Here is a 19,235-nt window from a genome sequence, read left to right on the forward strand (position 1 = left end):
GTACTTTTTGTTTTATTACCTTCACAAAAAGATTCTCTACCATTTCATAAGAAAAAATAATTTTTTTTTTTTTTTGAAAATTCTTGGACACTGGGGCACCACTTCAGATTTTGGCCTTGGACCCTGAAGGGGTTAAGAGTGAGTATGTCTCCTGTGTTATCCCAGTGCTTAACAGAATAGGGAATAGCATATGAAGGTACAAAATAAAAATGGAAACTATGGCTATAGTTTACTTAATAACATAAAAGGGCTAGAATACGACATACCCTGATGGAAATTTACATAAGATAATTGACCTATGAGACTTATTACCATATAATTGGTTAAATTAGGTCTCCCTTAGCAACCTACCAAGCATAGCTGAACTACATCACATAAGAAGGGCACTTTCATTAAAGGTTCCATCAGAAAAAAAGGATCCGATGAATACAATAAATCACAGCCTGAGATAGGATGGATAACAGCGGAGTGTAATTTTGGCTCCTGTAAGCAAACACCAACAGGAGAAAACCGGGAGAGCAACATCTGAAGCTCACCCTGATTACCTCTGAAGCTCACCCTGATTACCTCTGAAGCCGCGGATATTCCACTGTAAATAGGCCATGAATGGTAACGAGAAAGATACAAGAAATCTGCAGGTAAAGGTATCCACAGACTAGAGGGGTTAGAAAAGTCCACATGTGGCAGCAGCGGAAAACGTTCAAGCAATGAAGGAATGGGACGCTGCGAAGATAGAAGTTGCGCAGATGGTGGAGAGGGAAGAGGAGAAACAGGAGTTGGATCAGTGTCCACAGATAGTCTAGTCTCTTCAATAAATTCCGAGATAGCTTCAAGTGTTTCGGAAGACAAAGACATTGTATGGGAGACAATACTGGAGATGGAAGGAGGAGGATGAGTAAAGATTGGGACAGCAATGGACTGTACCAAAGTGGGGGGGGGGATGAAAGGGCAGTCAAAAGTTAATCGAGTAGCATTGCAAGGGTATCATCTCCGCCCGCGGGCAGGGAGGACATAAGTGTTTACTTTGAGGATTGGGAGGTCTTGGAGTTCCAGCTGTTCTAGAATGTCATCACCACGTCTGGAAATTCTGTTGGACAATGGTATGAGGCAGAATGACAGTACCACTATAAGAATTGAGGGAATGATGCTTTTCAATAGTGACAGGCATAGTATCGATATTTGAAAGAAGAGAAAGGTCATGAGCTTGGTTAGGATTCTGGACAGTTATGATGCATGTACCGCTCTTGAGAGCGTGAAAGGATATATCTCTACCAACATGATGTAGGAGCGCCTTGCCAATACTATGGTTAGAAAGATAGGCAGTAGAGGAAGTCAGTCATAAAGTAAAGAATTTAGTCCATTGTGTATTCTGAAACTGAGCGTGAAAAGGGAGTGTGTGACGTGCCAGTCTTTTCTGAGTAGAATGAGAAGAAAGTGAAGAAGTATCATCAAGCAACTGTCATGGGCGTTTAGGAGTGGGACCGGAGTTGGTCTGACGTGGGACGGGCTGGCGATTTGAAAATTGCCACACTGTAGAGGGAGAGGCTGGAAGCATAGTCAAAGAAGAGCAGAGGTCAGACGTATCGAAGGAGTCAGCTGAAACCCCGGTAACTGAAGTGGGTGATGAAACAGCACCAGCAAGAGGTACAGGGGCATTAGAAGTGTCCAAAGAGTGGTCAAAAAACAAGGCAGGGTCAGAATGGGGTGCGGTATCAAGAAGGGGCCCAGGGGAGCAGGTTCATGGACTGGGGACTCCATGGTTAGATCACTTCTTTTTGTTTGTTTTTTAGAAAAAAAAAGGGAGGGGGGAACATGGATGAATAGCTGCTAGGAGGCAAAAAAGGATCGTAAATCCCCCTCTGCACCCAAGAGGACCTCAGCACCGCAAGTAGTGCAGATGTGGCATGGAACCCGTGCCATACCCTACCCTTCATGCCAGTAAACCAGCACTCCAGGATAGCAACCTCACATCCACCGAGCTACCTCAGTGGACAAAAAAGAGAGGGTGGCCGGAGACCCCCCACAAAGCATACCTCCTTTGGCCACCACCCCCTGGAATCCGACAGGCAGCCTCCAGAGATACACCCGTCACCTGAAAGACACCCAAAGCCACCCCCAGGAGACCAGAGAGGGATGGGGATATCCCCAGGTGATCCAGATTCCATGGCAAACTACATCACCACCAAGGACCTCAATGGAATGGGATGGACCCCGGTACCCTTCCACCTACTTAGGAACTAGATTCCCTGTGGGAAGCATCCCAAAGGCCGAAAAGAGGAAGGAAATAGGGGAGGGATGGGGAGGAGGAGGAAAGGGGAGGAGGAGGAGGAAAGGGAAAGAGGGAGGATGGGATAGGGTAGGGGGATTGGAGGGTAATTAGGTTCAGTCTGAGGAAGGAGACCAAAAGGTCTAATTCCTCAGACCAAGAGCCTCTTCACCATGCCAAGGAGTCCCCCCTTGAAGAGGTGTCCTAGGATAAAATTGTGGTTTGAGATTACACAGCACATCACAAATCTTGTATAGCCTAATACTATTCTATACTCTTTCATTCCGGATAGTGTCTTGTTCCAACAAATCTTTCATTTTGTGTAGTCCAGATGTGTTAGTTTTTGATAATGCAGCTGGCACACCTAGATGCAGTCTGCTTACTACTGGAAAAGGTGTTCATCCACAATCACTCAAGGGTGTAAAATTGTTCCTAGATTCTTTACAAGTCCAATAATAATGACTGGATTACACAAGATCTTATCAGCAGATAGCTGTAGAAACATGTTATGAACAAGGTCCAGAAGAACTGTAAGAAAGTTAGGCTTTCTATTTATGCAAATTTGCTATGTGTGATGTCTTATTTCTATCAGAAATTTCACTTGCATGATTAGTGCAGCTCACAAAACATGCTAAAGATTCTTATTGCATAAAATTAAAGGTTGCTGATATCACTGAACTAGTACAGATGCCATGGTCCTGGAATGCAGCTATTGCATAAAGCAAAAGACATCTTTGTATACTGCATATCCAGCTACCAGATGTTTTCCTCAACTCTTCAACCATTTCAAACCAAAGTAGGGTAATGAAGGAAAAAAAAAATCTCCATGTTTTGTTCACTGAAGGACAAGAGGTAACCAGCTCTCGCTCTTTGCATTTTAGTAACCTAACTAGTAAGCTAACTAGCTGTTCTTATAGGATAGAAACAAAAAGGCTATTGATTTTAGAAAATGATTTAAGAAACATGCAAGAAAGTTTAGGTGATAAATATACTCAATAGTGAATCTAAGTGTAAGTAAAGATTAACCAATTCATGAGGATTTTTTTTTTTTTTTAACAAGTCGGCCGTCTCCCACCGAGGCAGGGTGACTCAAAAACAAAGAAAATCCCCAAAAAGAAAATACTTTCATCATCATTCAACACTTTCACCTCACTCACACATAATCACTGTTTTTGCAGAGGTGCCCAGAATACAACAGTTTAGAAACATATACGTATAAAGATACACAACATATCCCTCCAAACTGCTAATATCCCAAACCCCTACTTTAAAGTGCAGGCATTGTACTTCCCATTTCCAGGACTCAAGTCCGGCTATATAAAAATAACTGGTTTCCCTGAATCCCTTCACTAAATATTACCCTGCTCACACTCCAACAGCTCGTCAGGTCCCAAATACCATTCGTCTCCATTCACTCCTATCGAACACACTCACGCATGCTTGCTGGAAGTCCAAGCCCCTCGCCCACAAAACCTCCTTTACCCCCTCCTTCCAACCTTTTCGAGGATAACTCCTACCCCGCCTTCCTTCCCCTACAGATTTATACGCTTTCCATGTCATTCTACTTTGATCCATTCTCTCTAAATGACCAAACCACCTCAACAACCCCTCTTCAACACTCTGACTAATACTTTTATTAACTCCACACCTTCTCCTAATTTCCACACTCCGAATTTTCTGCATAATATTTACACCACACATTGGCATGGGACATTGACAGGACATCTCCACTGCCTCCAACCACCTCCTCGCTGCAGCATTTACAACCCAAGCTTCACACCCATATAAGAGTGTTGGTACTACTATACTTTCATACATTCCCTTCTTTGCCTCCATAGATAACGTTTTTTTGTCTCCACATATACCTCAACGTACCACTCACCTTTTTTCCCTCATCAATTCTATGATTAACCTCATCCTTCATAAATCCATGAGGAAATTTAGTTCAGAATTCCTACAAGTCTAAAACAGTAAATGGTTATCATAGTTTTCACTCATATGACAAGGTAGCAGTACCTCCCTAGTTAGCTGCTCTCTACCAGTCCCTATATACCAGTGATTACCTATATTATTTACATATAAGGTAAATGTACTGACATTTCTATTATTACAAACAACTTATTACTGCAAAATATATGATAGCACACAAACATTATTGAGTAATGAACTTACAATTTTTCACTGCAATATTTAAAAGAAATTCATAAGTACCTTGGCATTGTCTTGAATTTAACTTGTAGATGATGAACTGGACGACAATAAAGAAGAGTGTGAACATGCCATTAAAGAGACCTAGGCAAAAATATGCCCTGGAGCCTCCCACTACCTTCACCAACAGACCACCCACCATTGCACCAGATGACACCCCTGGTATGAATCAATGAAAGTTATAAATGTTCACAACCACAGCAAATATAATGTATAACCGATATTTTAGTCGAAATTTTAAGCTCAGAATTGGTAATATAAATAAGATAGTTTCAATTTGCATATTTTTATTTGTAAAATACAGTATATAATGATACTGTATTTCAGGAATCATTGGCATGAGCTGATGAAATTTTTTTACTCAACTATAGCAACTTGGCTGGAATATACAATGGCTGAAGTACAACTTAAGAACTGGCAAAATAAGTGATAACAGTAATGAGAACATGTCTGGTAAATTTTTTTTTTAACTAAATGGTAATATTTTGTTTTACTCCTTGACTTTATGTCACATACTCTACAGTTCACTCTCTAGAATGTCAAAGATATATAGTATGTCACTATATGTTCACCAAGCCACACAACCTTTACCACCTTACTTTTAGCATGTATGTACTGTACTTCTTCCCATTCTTCATGACAAGTCCAGTTAGCTAGCTTCTGAGAGTTGCTTGAAGAATATAAACTTGCTCAAACTCTACCAGCATGAGTAATTTCCCAGGATCTCTCCTCTCATCATGTCTCACATTCTTTCCTCCAACACTTCTTTAGATGCCTCCCACACTACTTTAAATTTTTCCTAGACTTGTACACCCTCTTTACCAACCAATCTTGCTCTGTTCTTTCTACAAAACCAAATCACCTCAACAACTTCTTTTTGACTCTGAATTGTACATTTCATACTGCCACTCACTCTTCTAATTTCTTCATTGCCTATTTGCTGAATAATGATCACATCAGATACTTATCTCAGGCAAGAAATTTCCACTGCCTCCACCATCCTCATTTCTGTAATAATAAGAATCTGTATTTCACACTACTAATACCAGAGTTGGCATCACTATATTCATTATACATTCACATTTTTGCATCAAGTGAGTAATTTTCTTCTTTCTTCAAACTTCTCAAATACTACTGCAGGTTTCTTTCTGTCTTCTGTTATTATAGGAATTATGAATAAATGAGGAATGGGTATAATTCAAAACCGCTGCATTAGCATAATGCTGTAAAGTGGGGCCCGTCTAAACATCTATGTACTACCAACATTTAAATACATCTAGTACTTCCTCCAATCTTGTATTCTGACCTAATTTTCCATGACTTATATTTCAATTTATTATAAAGTATTTTCTATATTACCTTTCAACCTTGTAAACCATCCACACTCTCTCTCTGCCTACCTCTTACTCTTCTTCAGAAAATCCTAATAACACTTAATTTCAAACAGCAATTGTGACAGCTCTCATTTAGAATTAGGTTAATTAACTTTTAGGGCAACAACTCCGTTAAAAACTAGCATTCCCTTTTATTCCACCTCAAACGTACACACACTATTAAACAGCCATGAAAATATCACAAATCCCTATTCAAGTTATTCTCTTACTGTACCCTGCTTCACTCACAAAATCACTCTTCAGCTTCTCAACAACTTGACTTTTATTCCATTAAGAAAGTATTATTCACATAAATGCAAACACTTTAGACATATGTACTCTTAGCTTTTTCAATTCACTCCATCCTGTAATCATACTTTGTCTTTCTTAACACCCAATAACAGTTCTACCATACACTTGAGTAACTTTACCAGGTCTACTCAACAGACTTATTTCACCACAATTCTTACACTTGCCCATATTCCCTTTGAATACAGGAACCCCCTACATAATACAGTGGACCCCCGGTTCGCGATGCTATCGGTATCCGATAAATCCGGTAACCGATGCATTATATCGCATAAAAATTTGCCTCGCTTCCCGATACAAAACCCGGTATGCGATACGGTTTGTACGAGACGTGTCCACGTGTGGCCTGAACTGCCCCGTGTGTGCCAGTGTTTACAAGCCAGCCAGTGTGCGCGCATCTAAGGATACATTCGGCACATGCCATATTATCACTATTTTCAGTGCTTGTTTCTGCAAAATAAGTCACCATGGGCCCCAAGAAAGCTTCTAGTGCCAACCCTTTGAGAAAAAAGGTGCTAATGACTATTGAAATGAAGAAAGAGATAATTGCAAAGTGCGAAAGTGGAGTGCGTGTGTCGGAGCTGGTCAGGTTGTATAGTAAACCCCAATCAACCATCTTTACTATAGTGAGTAGGAAAACGGCAATCAAGGAAGCTGTTCTTGCAAAAGGTGCAAATGTGATTACAAATCAGCGACCGCAAGTGTTAGAAAATGTTGAGAGACTGTTACTGGTGTGGATAAATGAAAAACAGATAGCAGGAGATAGCATCTCTCAAGTGATCATTTGTGAAAAGGCTAGGCAGTTGCATGACGATTTGGTAAAAAAATTGCCAGCAACTAGTGGTGATGCGAGTGAATTTAAGGCCAGCAAAGGTTGGTTTGAAAGATTTAAGAATCGTAGTGGCATACATAGTGTGATTAGGCATGGTGAGGCTGCCAGTTCAGACAACAAAGCAGCTGAAAAATATGTGCATGAATTCAAGGAGTACATAGAGGCTGAAGGATTGAAACCTGAACAAGTGTTTAATTGTGACGAAACAGGCCTGTTTTGGAAGAAATTACCAAGCAGGACCTACATTACTCAGGAGGAAAAGGCACACCCAGGACATAAGCCTATGAAAGACAGGCTTGCTCTGTTGATGTGTGCCAATGCTAGTGGTGATTGCACAGTGAAGCCTTTATTGGTGTATCACTCAGAAACTCCCAGAGTGTTCAGGCAAAGGAATATCCTCTAGGCTAATTTGTATGTGCTGTGGAGGGCAAACAGTAAGGCATGGGTCACTAGGGACTTTTTCTGACTGGTTACACCATGCATTTGCCCCCAATGTGAAAAATTACCTAATTGAAAAGAAATTAGACCTTAAGTGCCTCCTGGTATTAGACAATGCCCCTGGTCATCCTATAGACTTGGCAGAGCGACTTTCTGGGGACATGAGTTTCATTAAGGTCAAGTTTTTGCCTCCTAATACCACTCCTCTCCTGCAGCCCATGGACCAGCAGGTCATTTCCAACTTCAAGAAACTGTACACAAAAGCTATGTTTGAAAGGTGCTTTGAAGTGACCACAGAAACTCAATTGACTCTAAAGGAGTTTTGGAAGGATCACTTTAATATCCTCAACTGTGTAAACTTTATAGGTAAGGCTTGGGAGGGAGTGACTAAGAGGACCTTGAACTCTGCTTGGAAAAAACTGTGGCCAGAATGTGTAGACAAAAGGGATTTCGAAGGGTTTGAGGCTAATCCTGAGAAGCCTATGCCAGTTGAGGAATCCATTGTGGCACTGGGGAAGTCCTTGGGGTTGGAGGTTAGTGGGGAGGATGTGGAAGAGTTGGTGGAGGAAGACAATGAAGACTTCGTTCGGATTTTTAACCCCGGAGGGTTAGCCACCCAGGATAACCTACGAAAGTCAGTGCGTCATCGAGGACTGTCTAACTTATTTCCATTGGGGTCCTTAATCTTGTCCCCCAGGATGCGACCCACACCAGTCGACTAACACCCAGGTACCTATTTGCTGCTAGGTGAACAGGACAACAGGTGTAAGGAAACGTGTCGAAATGTTTCCACCCGCCAGGAATCGAACCCGGGCCCTCCGTGTGTGAAGCGGGAGCTTTAGCCACCAGGCCACCGGGCCACTAACCACTGATGAGCTGCTAGATCATCTTCAACAGCAAGAGGCCACACCTGAGGAAACTGCTTCGGAGGAGGGGAGAGAGAAATTGAAGAAGTTGCCTACTTCAAAGATTAAGGAAATATGTGCAAAGTGTCTTGAAGTGCAAACCTTTATGGATGAAAATCACCCTCACACAGCTATTGCAAGCCGTGCTGGTGACTATTACACTGACAATGTTGTGAAACACTTTAGGAAAGTCATGAAGGAACGAGAGGTACAAGCCTCTATGGACAGATATGTTGTGTGACACAAGTCCAGTGACTCTCAACCTGGTCCTAGTGGCATTAAAAGAAGAAGGGAAGTAACCCCGGAAAAGGACTTGCTACCTCAAGTCCTAATGGAGGGGGATTCCCCTTCTAAATGCTAACACCATCCATACTCTCCCCTCCTCCCATCCCATCAATCATCACCAGATTTTCATTAACCCTTTGAGGGTTTTGGTCGTACTAGTACGTTTTACGCGTAGGGGTTTTTGACGTACTAGTACTCATAAATTCTAGCGGCCTCAAATCTAGTGGGAGAAAGCTGGTAGGCCTTCATGTGAAAGAATGGGTCTATGTGGTCAGTGTGCACAGTCTAAAAAAAATCCTGCAGCACACAGTGCATAATGAGAAAAAAAAACTTTGACCATTTTTTTTTAATAAATCAGCGACTTTGCAGTGTATTTTCGTATGGTATTTATTGTTGTATTCTAGTTTTCTTGGTCTCATTTTATAGAATGGAAGACATATTACAGAAATTGAGATGATTTTGACTGGTTTTACAAAGAAAGGTGCCCTGAAGTTGAGCTCAAAGTAGCAGAAATGTTCGATTTTTACCAAACTTCAAAAGTAAACAAATCGTGCCAAGCGTGCAATACACGTCAACTGGTGAGTCTAATATTCTTTTACAAGTGCACCAATAATATTTATACCATTTTTTACACTAATGCAGTAGTCTGCATAACAGTAAATCTTATATTTTTTTTGAGAATAAAAATTCAAAGTGGAAAGCAAAAGGATATAAGAGGGCCCTTGAGACGTGACTAATGACTAGAGGAAATGTCATTTTAGTGCCAGGAATGTCTTTCTTGTTTATTCTGGACCCTATTCGGAAATTGGCATCTTTTGAAATTTGTGTGAAATTGGCAAAATTGCTAAATTCTGACCACTGTACTGGATAGTTGAATTTATAAATGGGTGGTTTCTTGCAACCATTCGATAGAAAAAATGGAGTTCTAGCGAAATATTCATGTTTTTTGTCGACTAGTACAGTGAAAATGGCCGAAAATGGGGCTCAAAGTGGGCAAAATCGCCGATGCGTAAATATCGCCGAGACCGCTAACTTTGCGAGAGCATAATTCCGTAAGTTTTCTATCAAATTTCAAACTTTTGGTGTCTTTATGATCGGGAAAAGATTCTCTATCTTTTCATAAGAGAAAATAATTTTTTTTTTTTTTTTAAATTTGGCCGACCCTGAGAACGAGTTTCGGAGAGGGCCTGTCGACCCTCAAAGGGTTAAAGGTAAGTGTCAATTATTCTTTCGTTATTTATTGTTATTGTTGTTATTGTAATTATTCTATTGCATTAAACTTTATATTTCATGCAGTAAAAGTTTTTTTTTCATACTTTTAGGTGTCTTGCACGGATTAATTTGATTTCCATTATTTCTTATGGGGAAAATTGATTCGCTTTCCGATAATTTTGGTTTGCGATGAGCTCTCAGGAACGGATTAATATCGCAAACCGGGGTTCCACTGTATCTGCCCTATTCTTGGATACCATCCTGTGGTGTAGTTGGGGATAGGAGGAGGTGAAGGAAAAAAAGCAGGGAAATGGTCACTGCCCTTGAGCTCATTTGGTATCTTTTTTTTTTTCTGTTCTTGCCTTTTTGCAGTTGCTGTAGCCTTACCTATTTCTTACACATTTTGAAGCACTTAAAAATATATCTGGCAATCCTGCTCAATTGTAGAGTGTAAAAATTGACTATTTCCACTTGATATAAAAAGTAGTACATACAGTACTATTCAACTAATTTATGTTCTAAACTGCTGTTTTATTTGTTATAACACTACACAGTATAAGGAAATACAGTGGACCCCCGACTTACAATCAGCTCCCAACTCGAACAATTATGCAAGTGTATTTTTGTAAGTGCTTTTGTAAGTGTATTTTTGGGGGTCTGAAACGGACTAATCTAATTTACAATATTCCTTATGGGAGCAAATTCATTCAGTAACGGCACCCGAACAGCCTTCTGGAACGAATTAATATCAAAAGTCAGGGGTCCACTGTACCTAGGAAATGACAGCTACTGAGAGCTATAAGCAATATGAAATTTTTATTTCTACAATGTCAAACACTGAAACACTTTTGAAACTGACTTTGCCTTACCAATGTGTGAATAATATGGGCTAATTTCATATTTTCTGATGATTGAATTGTTAACTATTAGTTGTCATTATGTTTTTACAATTAGTAATTTTGATAAAAAAAATGCATATAAACCACAAAAGAAAAATTACTACACAGGTACCATAAAAATAAGCCATTTTTAAGGCAGTAAGTGGAGCTTTATGATAATAAGTGGCAGCTTTTTTAATGTACTCACTCCCCATGATATTAGAACAGCAACCACCCAGGGAGGTACTACCGTCCTGCCAAGTGAGTGTAAAATGAAAGCCTGTAATTGTTTTACATGATGGTAGGATTGCTGGTGTCTTTTGTCTGTCTCATAAATATGCAAGATTACAGGTATGTCTTGCTACTTCTACTTACACTTAGGTCACACTACACATACATGTACATGTTTATTTATACACACTCATCTGAGTTTTCTTTGATTTTATCTTAATAGTTCTTGGTCTTATTACTTTTCCTTTTATATCCATGGGGAAGTGGAATAAGAATCTTTCCTCCGTAAGCCATGCGTGTTGTAAAAGTCAACTAAAATGCCGGGAACAATGGGCTAGTAACCCCTTTTCCTGTAAAGATTACTAAAAAGAATAATAATAAGAAAACTGTCAAAGTGGGAAGCCTGAATGTGCGTGGATGTTGTGCAAATGATAAGGAAGAGATGATTGTGGATGTTATGAATGAGAAGAAGCTGGATGTCCTGGCTTTAAGTGAAACAAAGCTGAAGGGGGTGGGAGAGTTTCAGTGGAGAGGAATAAATGGGATTAGATCAGGGGTTTCAAATAGAGTTAGAGCTAAAGAAGGAGTAGCAATAATGTTGAAGGATAAGATATGGCAGGAAAAGAGGGACTATAAATGTATTAATTCAAGGATTATGTGGAGTAAAACAAAGGTTGGATGTGAAAAGTGGGTTATAGTAAGCATATATGCACCTGGAGAAGAGAGAAGTGTAGAGGAGAGAGAGAGATTTTGGAAAATGTTGAGTGAATGCGTGGGGAGTTTTGAACCAAGTATGAGAGTACTTGTGGTTGGGGATTTCAATGCTAAAGTGGGTAAAAATGTTGTGGAGGGAGTAGTAGGTAAATTTGGGGTGCCAGGGGTAAATGTAAACGGGGAGCCTTTAATTGAGCTATGTGTAGAAAGAGATTTGCTAATAAGTAATACATATTTTATGAAAAAGAGGATAATAAATATACAAAGGTATGATGTAGCACGTAATGAAAGTAGTTAGATTATGTATTGGTGGATAAAAGGTTGATGGGTAGGCTCCAGGATGTACATGTTTATAGAGGGGCAACTGATATATCGGATCATTATTTAGTTGTAGCTACAGTTAGAGTAAGAGGTAGATGGGACAAGAGGAAGGTGGCAACAACAAGTAGGAGGGAAGTGAAAGTGTATAAACTAAGGGAGGAGGAAGTTCGGGTGAGATATAAATGACTATTGGCAGAAAGGTGGGCTAGTGCAAAGATGAGTAGTGGGGGGTTTGAAGAGGGTTGGATGAGTTTTAAAAATGCAGTATTAGAATGTGGGGCAGAAGTTTGTGGTTAAAGGAGGGTGGGGGCAGGAGGAGAGGAGTGATTGGTGGAATGATGAAGTAAAGGGTGTGATAAAAGAGAAAAAGTTAGCTTATGAGAGGTTTTTACAAAGCAGAAGTGTTATAAGAAGAGCAGAGTATATGGAGAGTCTTTTAAAGGTGAAGAGAGTGGTGAGAGAATGCAAAAGGAGAGCAGATGATAGAATGGGAGAGGCATTGTCAAGAAATTTTAATGAAAATAAGAAAAAATTTTGGAGCGAGTTAAACAAGTTAAGAAAGCCTAGGGAAAGTATGGATTTGTCAGTTAAAAACAGAGTAGGGGAGTTAGTAGATGGGGAGAGGGATGTATTAGGTAAATGGCGAGAATATTTTAAATGTTGAGGAAGAAAGGGAGGCGGTAATTTCATGCACTGGCCAGGGAGGTATACCATCTTTTAGGAGTGAAGAAGAGCAGAATGTAAGTGTGGGGGAGGTATGTGAGGCATTACATAGAATGAAAGGGGGTAAAGCAGCTGGAACTGATGGGATCATGACAGAAATATTAAAAGCAGGGGATGATATAGTGTTAGAGTGGTTGGTACTTTTGTTTAATAAATGTATGAAAGAGGAGAATGTACCTAGGGATTGGCGGAGAGCATGTATAGTCCCTTTATATAAAGGGAAGGGGGACAAAAGAGATTGTAAAAATTATAGAGGAATAAGTTTACTAAGTATCCCAGGTAAAGTGTACGGTAGGGTTATAATTGAAAGAATTTAGAGGTAAGACAGAATGTAGGATTGCAGATGAGCAAGGAGGTTTCAGAGTGGAGTTTACCTGGAGAGAGTTCCGGGGGTCAACACCCCCGTGGCCCGGTCTGTGACCAGGCCTCCTGGTGGATCAGAGCCTGATCAACCAGGCTGTTACTGCTGGCTGCACGCAAACCAACGTACGAGCCACAGCCCGGCTGATCAGGAACAGACTTTAGGAACCATGGTTGTTTAATATATTTATAGATGGGGGTTGTAAAAGAAGTAAATGCTAGGGTGTTCGGGAGAGGGGTGGGATTAAATTATGGGGAATCAAATTCAGAATGGGAATTGACACAGTTACTTTTTGCTGATGATACTGTGCTTATGGGAGATTCTAAAGAAAAATTGCAAAGGTTAGTGGATGAGTTTGGGAGTGTGTGTAAAGGTAGAAAGTTGAAAGTGAACACAGAAAAGAGTAAGGTGATGAGGGTATCAAATGATTTAGATAAAGAAAAATTGGATATCAAATTGGGAAGGAGGAGTATGGAAGAAGTGAATGTTTTCAGATACTTGGGAGTTGACGTGTCGGCGGATGGATTTATGAAGGATGAGGTTAATCATAGAATTGATGAGGGAAAAAAGGTGAGTGGTGCATTGAGGTATATGTTGAGTCAAAAAATGTTATCTATGGAGGCAAAGAAGAGAATGTATGAAAGTATAGTAGTACCAACACTCTTATATAGGTGTGAAGCTTGAGTTGTGAATGCAGCAGCAAGTAGGCAGTTGGAGGCAGTGGAGATGTCCTGTCTAAGGGCAATGTGTGGTGTAAATATTATGCAGAAAATTAGGAGTGTGGAAATTAGGAGAAGGTGTGGAGTTAATAAAAGTATTAGTCAGAGGGCTGAAGAGGGGTTGTTGAGGTGGTTTGGTCATTTATTTATTTATTTATTTATTTAATAATTTGAACATACAGAGGTACAAAAAAATACAGGTAAGAGCAGCATGCCAAAGCCACTTGTATGCATAGCATTATGGGCAGGCTTAAAATTAACTTAAGATTAACTAAGCAATGATGTAATCAGTGATAAAACATTACTGTAAACAGATAACAATAAAGCACAAATGAGTATTACAAAGACAGGTCATATGGTTGCATGCATTGCTGTACATTCAGTAGAATGGAGTATTCTGTTAGGTAGTGTATTTAAAAAATAACAAAGTTAGATTGGGTCTTAGGTTTAACATTTATGTGATATAATTATGAGAAACATTTAAGATATTCAATTTATAAGGTTCAGTTATTCAGTATTTATTTGGTTTTGGGTGAGTAAGTGATCTTTGAGAATAGACTTGAATTTATAAACAGGTAGTGTTTCTTTTATATTTACAGGTAATGAATTCCAGATTTTAGGGCCTTTTATGTGCACTGAATTTTTGCATAGCGTGAGATGGACACGAGGAACATCAAAGAGTGATCTGTGCCTTGTGTTATGGTCATGTGTTCTGTTGAGGTTGGCAAGGAGATGTTTGAGGGGAGGGTTAATATCAGAGTTAAGTGTTCTATGTATGTAATAGGTGCAGTAATAAGTATGGATGTTTTGTATGGTGAGTAGGTTTAGTGTTTTGAATATTGGTGGAGTGTGCTGCCTGTAGTGGGAATTTGTTATCATTCTGACTGCAGCCTTTTGTTGGGTAATTAGTGGTCTGAGATGGTTAATTGTTGTTGATCCCCATGCACAAATTCCATAGGTGAGATAGGGGTAAATAAGAGAGTGATATAGGGCCAGGAGGGCTGACTGTGGAACATAGTACCGTATCTTCGATAGTATGCCTACGGTCTTGGAAATTTTCTTAGAAATTTGTTGTATATGTGTATGAAATTTGAGTCTATTATCAAGGTGGATTCCTAAGAATTTTCCCTCTGTTAGCTTTGTGATAGGTGATCCATTTATCATTATGTTAAGAGGGACGTCTGTAGCTCTGTTACCAAACTGAATGAAGTAGGTTTTGTCAATGTTTAGTGTAAGTTTGTTAGTCCTCATCCAGGTAGATATTTTCTGTAATTCGGTATTTACAGTATTGGCTAGCATGACTGGGCTCGGGTGAGAGAAGATGTATGTAGTGTCATCTGCAAATAGTGTGGGTTTGAGAGAATGGATCAAAGAGAGAGAATGGATCAAAGTAGAATGAACCCCAATTCCCACCTACTGAAACAGCAGACTTAATGATTTCTTCTCCACTATAGGAAAAAACCTTGCCAATAAAATCCCAAGCTCAGATACCCCACCCAATGACTACCTCACTGGCAACTACCCGAATACACTGTTCCTAGCTCCGACTAACCCAACTGAAGTCTCCCTTATTATCAACAAACTAAAAAACAAGACAGGAGATTTAAATACCTTACCACCCATTATATACAAAAAAGTGTCACAGGTGCTATCACCAATCATTGCAACACTCTTTAACAAATCCATTGAATCCTTTCCTACAGTTCTCAAAATAGCAAGGGTCACCCCGATCCATAAAGGAGGAGACCATACAGACTTGAATAACTATAGGCCAATATCCAATTTACACCCTCTCTCTAAAATCTTTGAAAAATTAATCCATAAGCGTATCTATTCCTACCTCATCTCCCACAACATACTCAACCCCTGTCAATTTGGGTTCAGGCCTAATAAAAATACTAATGATGCTATTATCCACATGCTAGAACATATTTATACAGCAATAGAGAAAAAAGAAGTCCCACTGGGGATCTTCATTGACTTACGTAAAGCTTTCGATACAGTTGACCACGACTTGCTCCAAATAAAATTGTCGCACTATGGTATAAGAGGGCACTCCCTCAACTACCTAAAGTCATACCTCAGCAACAGAAGCCAATATGTGTACACAAATGGGGCAAACTCTTCTGCACAACCAATTACAGTTGGTGTCCCACAGGGAAGTGTCCTAGGCCCTCTTCTCTTTCTCATATACATAAATGACCTACCAAATGCATCGCAACTACTCAAACCCACACTATTTGCAGATGACACTACATACGTCTACTCTCACCCGAGCCCAGTCATGCTAGCCAATACTGTAAATACCGAATTACAGAAAATATCAACCTGGATGAGGACCAACAAACTTACTCTAAACATTGACAAAACCTACTACATTCAGTTTGGTAACAGAGCTACAGATGTGTCTCTTAACATAATGATAAATGGATCACCTATCACAAAACTCACAGAGGGAAAATTCTTAGGAATCCACCTTGATAATAGACTCAAATTTCAAACACATATACAACAAATTTCCAAAAGAATTTCCAAGACCGTAGGCATACTATCGAAGATACGGTACTATGTTCCACAGTCAGCCCTCCTGGCCCTATATCACTCTCTTATTTACCCCTATCTCACCTATGGAATTTGTGCATGGGGCTCAACAACAATAAACCATCTCAGACCACTAATCACCCAACAAAAGGCTGCAGTCAGAATGATAACAAATTCCCACTACAGACAGCACACTCCACCAATATTCACAACTCTAAACCTACTCACAATACAAAACATCCATACTTATTACTGCACCTACTACATACATAGAACACTTAGCTCTGACATAAACCCTCCCCTCAAATATCTCCTTACCAACCTCAACAGAACACATGGCCATAACACAAGTCACAGATCACTCTTTGATGTTCCTCGTGTTCATCTCACGCTATGCAAAAACTCAATGCACATAAAAGGCCCTAAAATCTGGAATTCATTACCTGTAAATATAAAAGAAACACTGTCTGTTTATAAATTCAAGTCTCTTCTCAAATATCACTTACCCACAACTAAATAAATACTGAATAATTGTATCTCATAAATTGTATCTCATATATGTATCTCATTATTGTATCTCATAAATGTCAACCTGTGACCCAATCACACTTTGTTACTATTTAACTTCATTACCTAACAGAATACTCCATTCTACTGATTACACAACAACACAGTAAATGACCATATGACCTGTCTTTGTAATACTCATTTGTACTCAACTGTTATCTGTTTTACAATAATTTTTGTACCACTGAATATATCATTGCTTAGTTAATCTTAAGTAAATTTTAAGCCTGCCCATAATGCTCTGCATGCTCTGGTGGCCTGGTGGTTAACGCTCTCGCTTCACACGGTGAGGGCCTGGGTTCGATTCCCAGCCAGAGTAGAAACATTGGACGTGTTTCTTTCCACCTGTTGTCTATGTTCCCCATCAGTAAAATGGGTACCTGGGTGTTAGTCGACTGGTGTGGGTCGCATCCTGGGACACTGACCTAAGGAGGCCTGGTCACAGACCGGGCCGCGGGGGCGTTGACCCCCGGAACTCTCTCCAGATAAACTCTCCAGATACAAGGGGCTTTGGCATGCTGCACTTTAAAAAATTGTATTCCTTGTATTTCTCTGTATCATGTTCAAATTAATAAATAAATAAATAAATAAATGACATGGAGAGGAAGGTGGGGTAGGGGTTGTCATCAAAAAGGTTGGAAGGAAGGGGTAAGGGAGGTTTTGTGGGCGAGGGGCTTGGACTTCCAGCAGGTGTGCATGAGCGTGTTCGATAGGAGTGAATGGAGACGAATGGTATTTGGGACCTGACGATCTGTTGGAGTGTGAGCAGGGTAATATTTAGTAAAGGGATTCAGGGAAACCGGTTATTTTTATATAGCCGGACTTGACTCCTGGAAATGGGAAGTACAATGCCTGCACTCTAAAGGAGGGGTTTCGGGATATTAGCAGTTTGGAGGGATATGTTGTGTATCTTTATATGTATATGCTTCTAAACTGTTGTGTTCTGAGCACCTCTGCAAAAACAGTGATTATGTGTGAGTGAGGTGAAAGTGTTGAATGATGATGAAAGTATTTTCTTTTTGGGGATTTTCTTTCTTTTTGGGTCACCCTGCCTCCGTGGGAGATGGCCAACTTGTTAGAGAGAAAAAAAAAAATACCACTGGCTTTCAGTCTCTGTCATATAATCCCATCTAACCAATCTTCACTTCCAGATTAGTACTTCATTAACTCCCTCCACAATTACATTCAGCTGATCATTCATTTTAACAGATCTCATATCTCATCACCCCAAACATCAAGTTAATTTTTAAGTTTTGTGCCTGCAAAACATCTGTTCAGTTTATCCAACACTGCTGCCTCTTTATTCCATATTCTCCACTTCAATTCTTGAAGAAATACTTAGAAATAAGATAAACAAAATACTGACCAATTACTGATTAGAATACAACTGGTTAACCATGTATATAATCTTATATTATAATTGGATTGAATGCTTTGTATACTGTAATTTTTTTCAACACACCAGCTGTCTCCCACTGAGGCTGGGTGACCCCAAAAATGGAGGAAGGGGGGGGGGGGGTAAAGGAGTTTATGTGTGGGAGGGGCTTAGACTTCCAGCAATCATGTTTAATTTTTTAAATAACCATAATTTTTAAATAACTTTAAACTCATAACCAATGAATAAACATTACATAATGGATACAGTAAAACAATATCAGGTCAAATAAATTAAGAAAAATGACAAGCAGTGTGAACGTTTTGGAGAAAATGGTCTATCTGTGCAACAGTACTAGGACACATGGTTAAGCTCTACAAAATTAATATTGAAATTGACCTTTACTTAACTCACCACCAATAAAGACAGATTTGACAATTCCTTGCATTGTAGCCTGGGCACCTTTTGGAGTCATGAAGCTTGCATAACTCATCATATTAGGGTAGAAGAGTCCAAATGATAACCCATGAAGCAGATCGACTGGGAGAAAGAACCACGGGTTGGTGACACAGGAGTACAGGAGAAGACGAAGAGAAAATACTGCCATTGACAGTGCAAAGGTGGGGATTTGGCCCAATTTTTTGATGGTGTATGCTGAAATGCAGAAAATGTTTATATTATATATGCATGTAAAATAATTTACTATAATTTTATAGTGTACTGTACTTTAATATAAAAGTGCAAATCATGCAAATTTTAACTTTTTAATACAAAAATAAACAGGTTTTTCCTTACATGACAAAAAAAGAAAGGGCACTTCTCCCAGGAAGCACTGTGCTCCTAACATAAGACCTTGTAAAAGTTTCATGTTAGGAAAATCTGGATTCCAAGTAACAGCTACATCTTCCACTATGATGAACAGGAAAGTCCATAGTGTTCCCATAGTCAAGCCTATCACTATAACAGTTAGCTGGAAT

General features: G+C 39.6%; 1 protein-coding gene across 6 annotated transcripts in view; it reads right to left on the minus strand.

Moving 5' to 3' along the window:
* Positions 1–19,235, minus strand: part of LOC128689722 (major facilitator superfamily domain-containing protein 6) — a 62,338-nt gene that overhangs the window by 14,475 nt on the left and 28,628 nt on the right. For 5 of the 6 annotated variants that reach the window (XR_011391975.1, XM_053778141.2, XM_053778124.2 and 2 more), the window contains 3 exons: positions 19,054–19,228; positions 18,673–18,912; positions 4,478–4,633 (listed from right to left, as the gene is read on the minus strand). Coding sequence is in view for 5 of the 6 variants with exons in the window: in XM_053778141.2 (XP_053634116.2) it covers positions 4,478–4,633; positions 18,673–18,912; positions 19,054–19,228 (571 nt within the window). In the remaining variant the exon portion in view is untranslated. The other variant, XM_053778157.2, reaches the window with a different exon arrangement.

This window comes from Cherax quadricarinatus, chromosome 1 (assembly GCF_038502225.1).
Source record: "Cherax quadricarinatus isolate ZL_2023a chromosome 1, ASM3850222v1, whole genome shotgun sequence".
Taxonomy (NCBI): Eukaryota; Metazoa; Arthropoda; class Malacostraca; order Decapoda; family Parastacidae; genus Cherax; species Cherax quadricarinatus.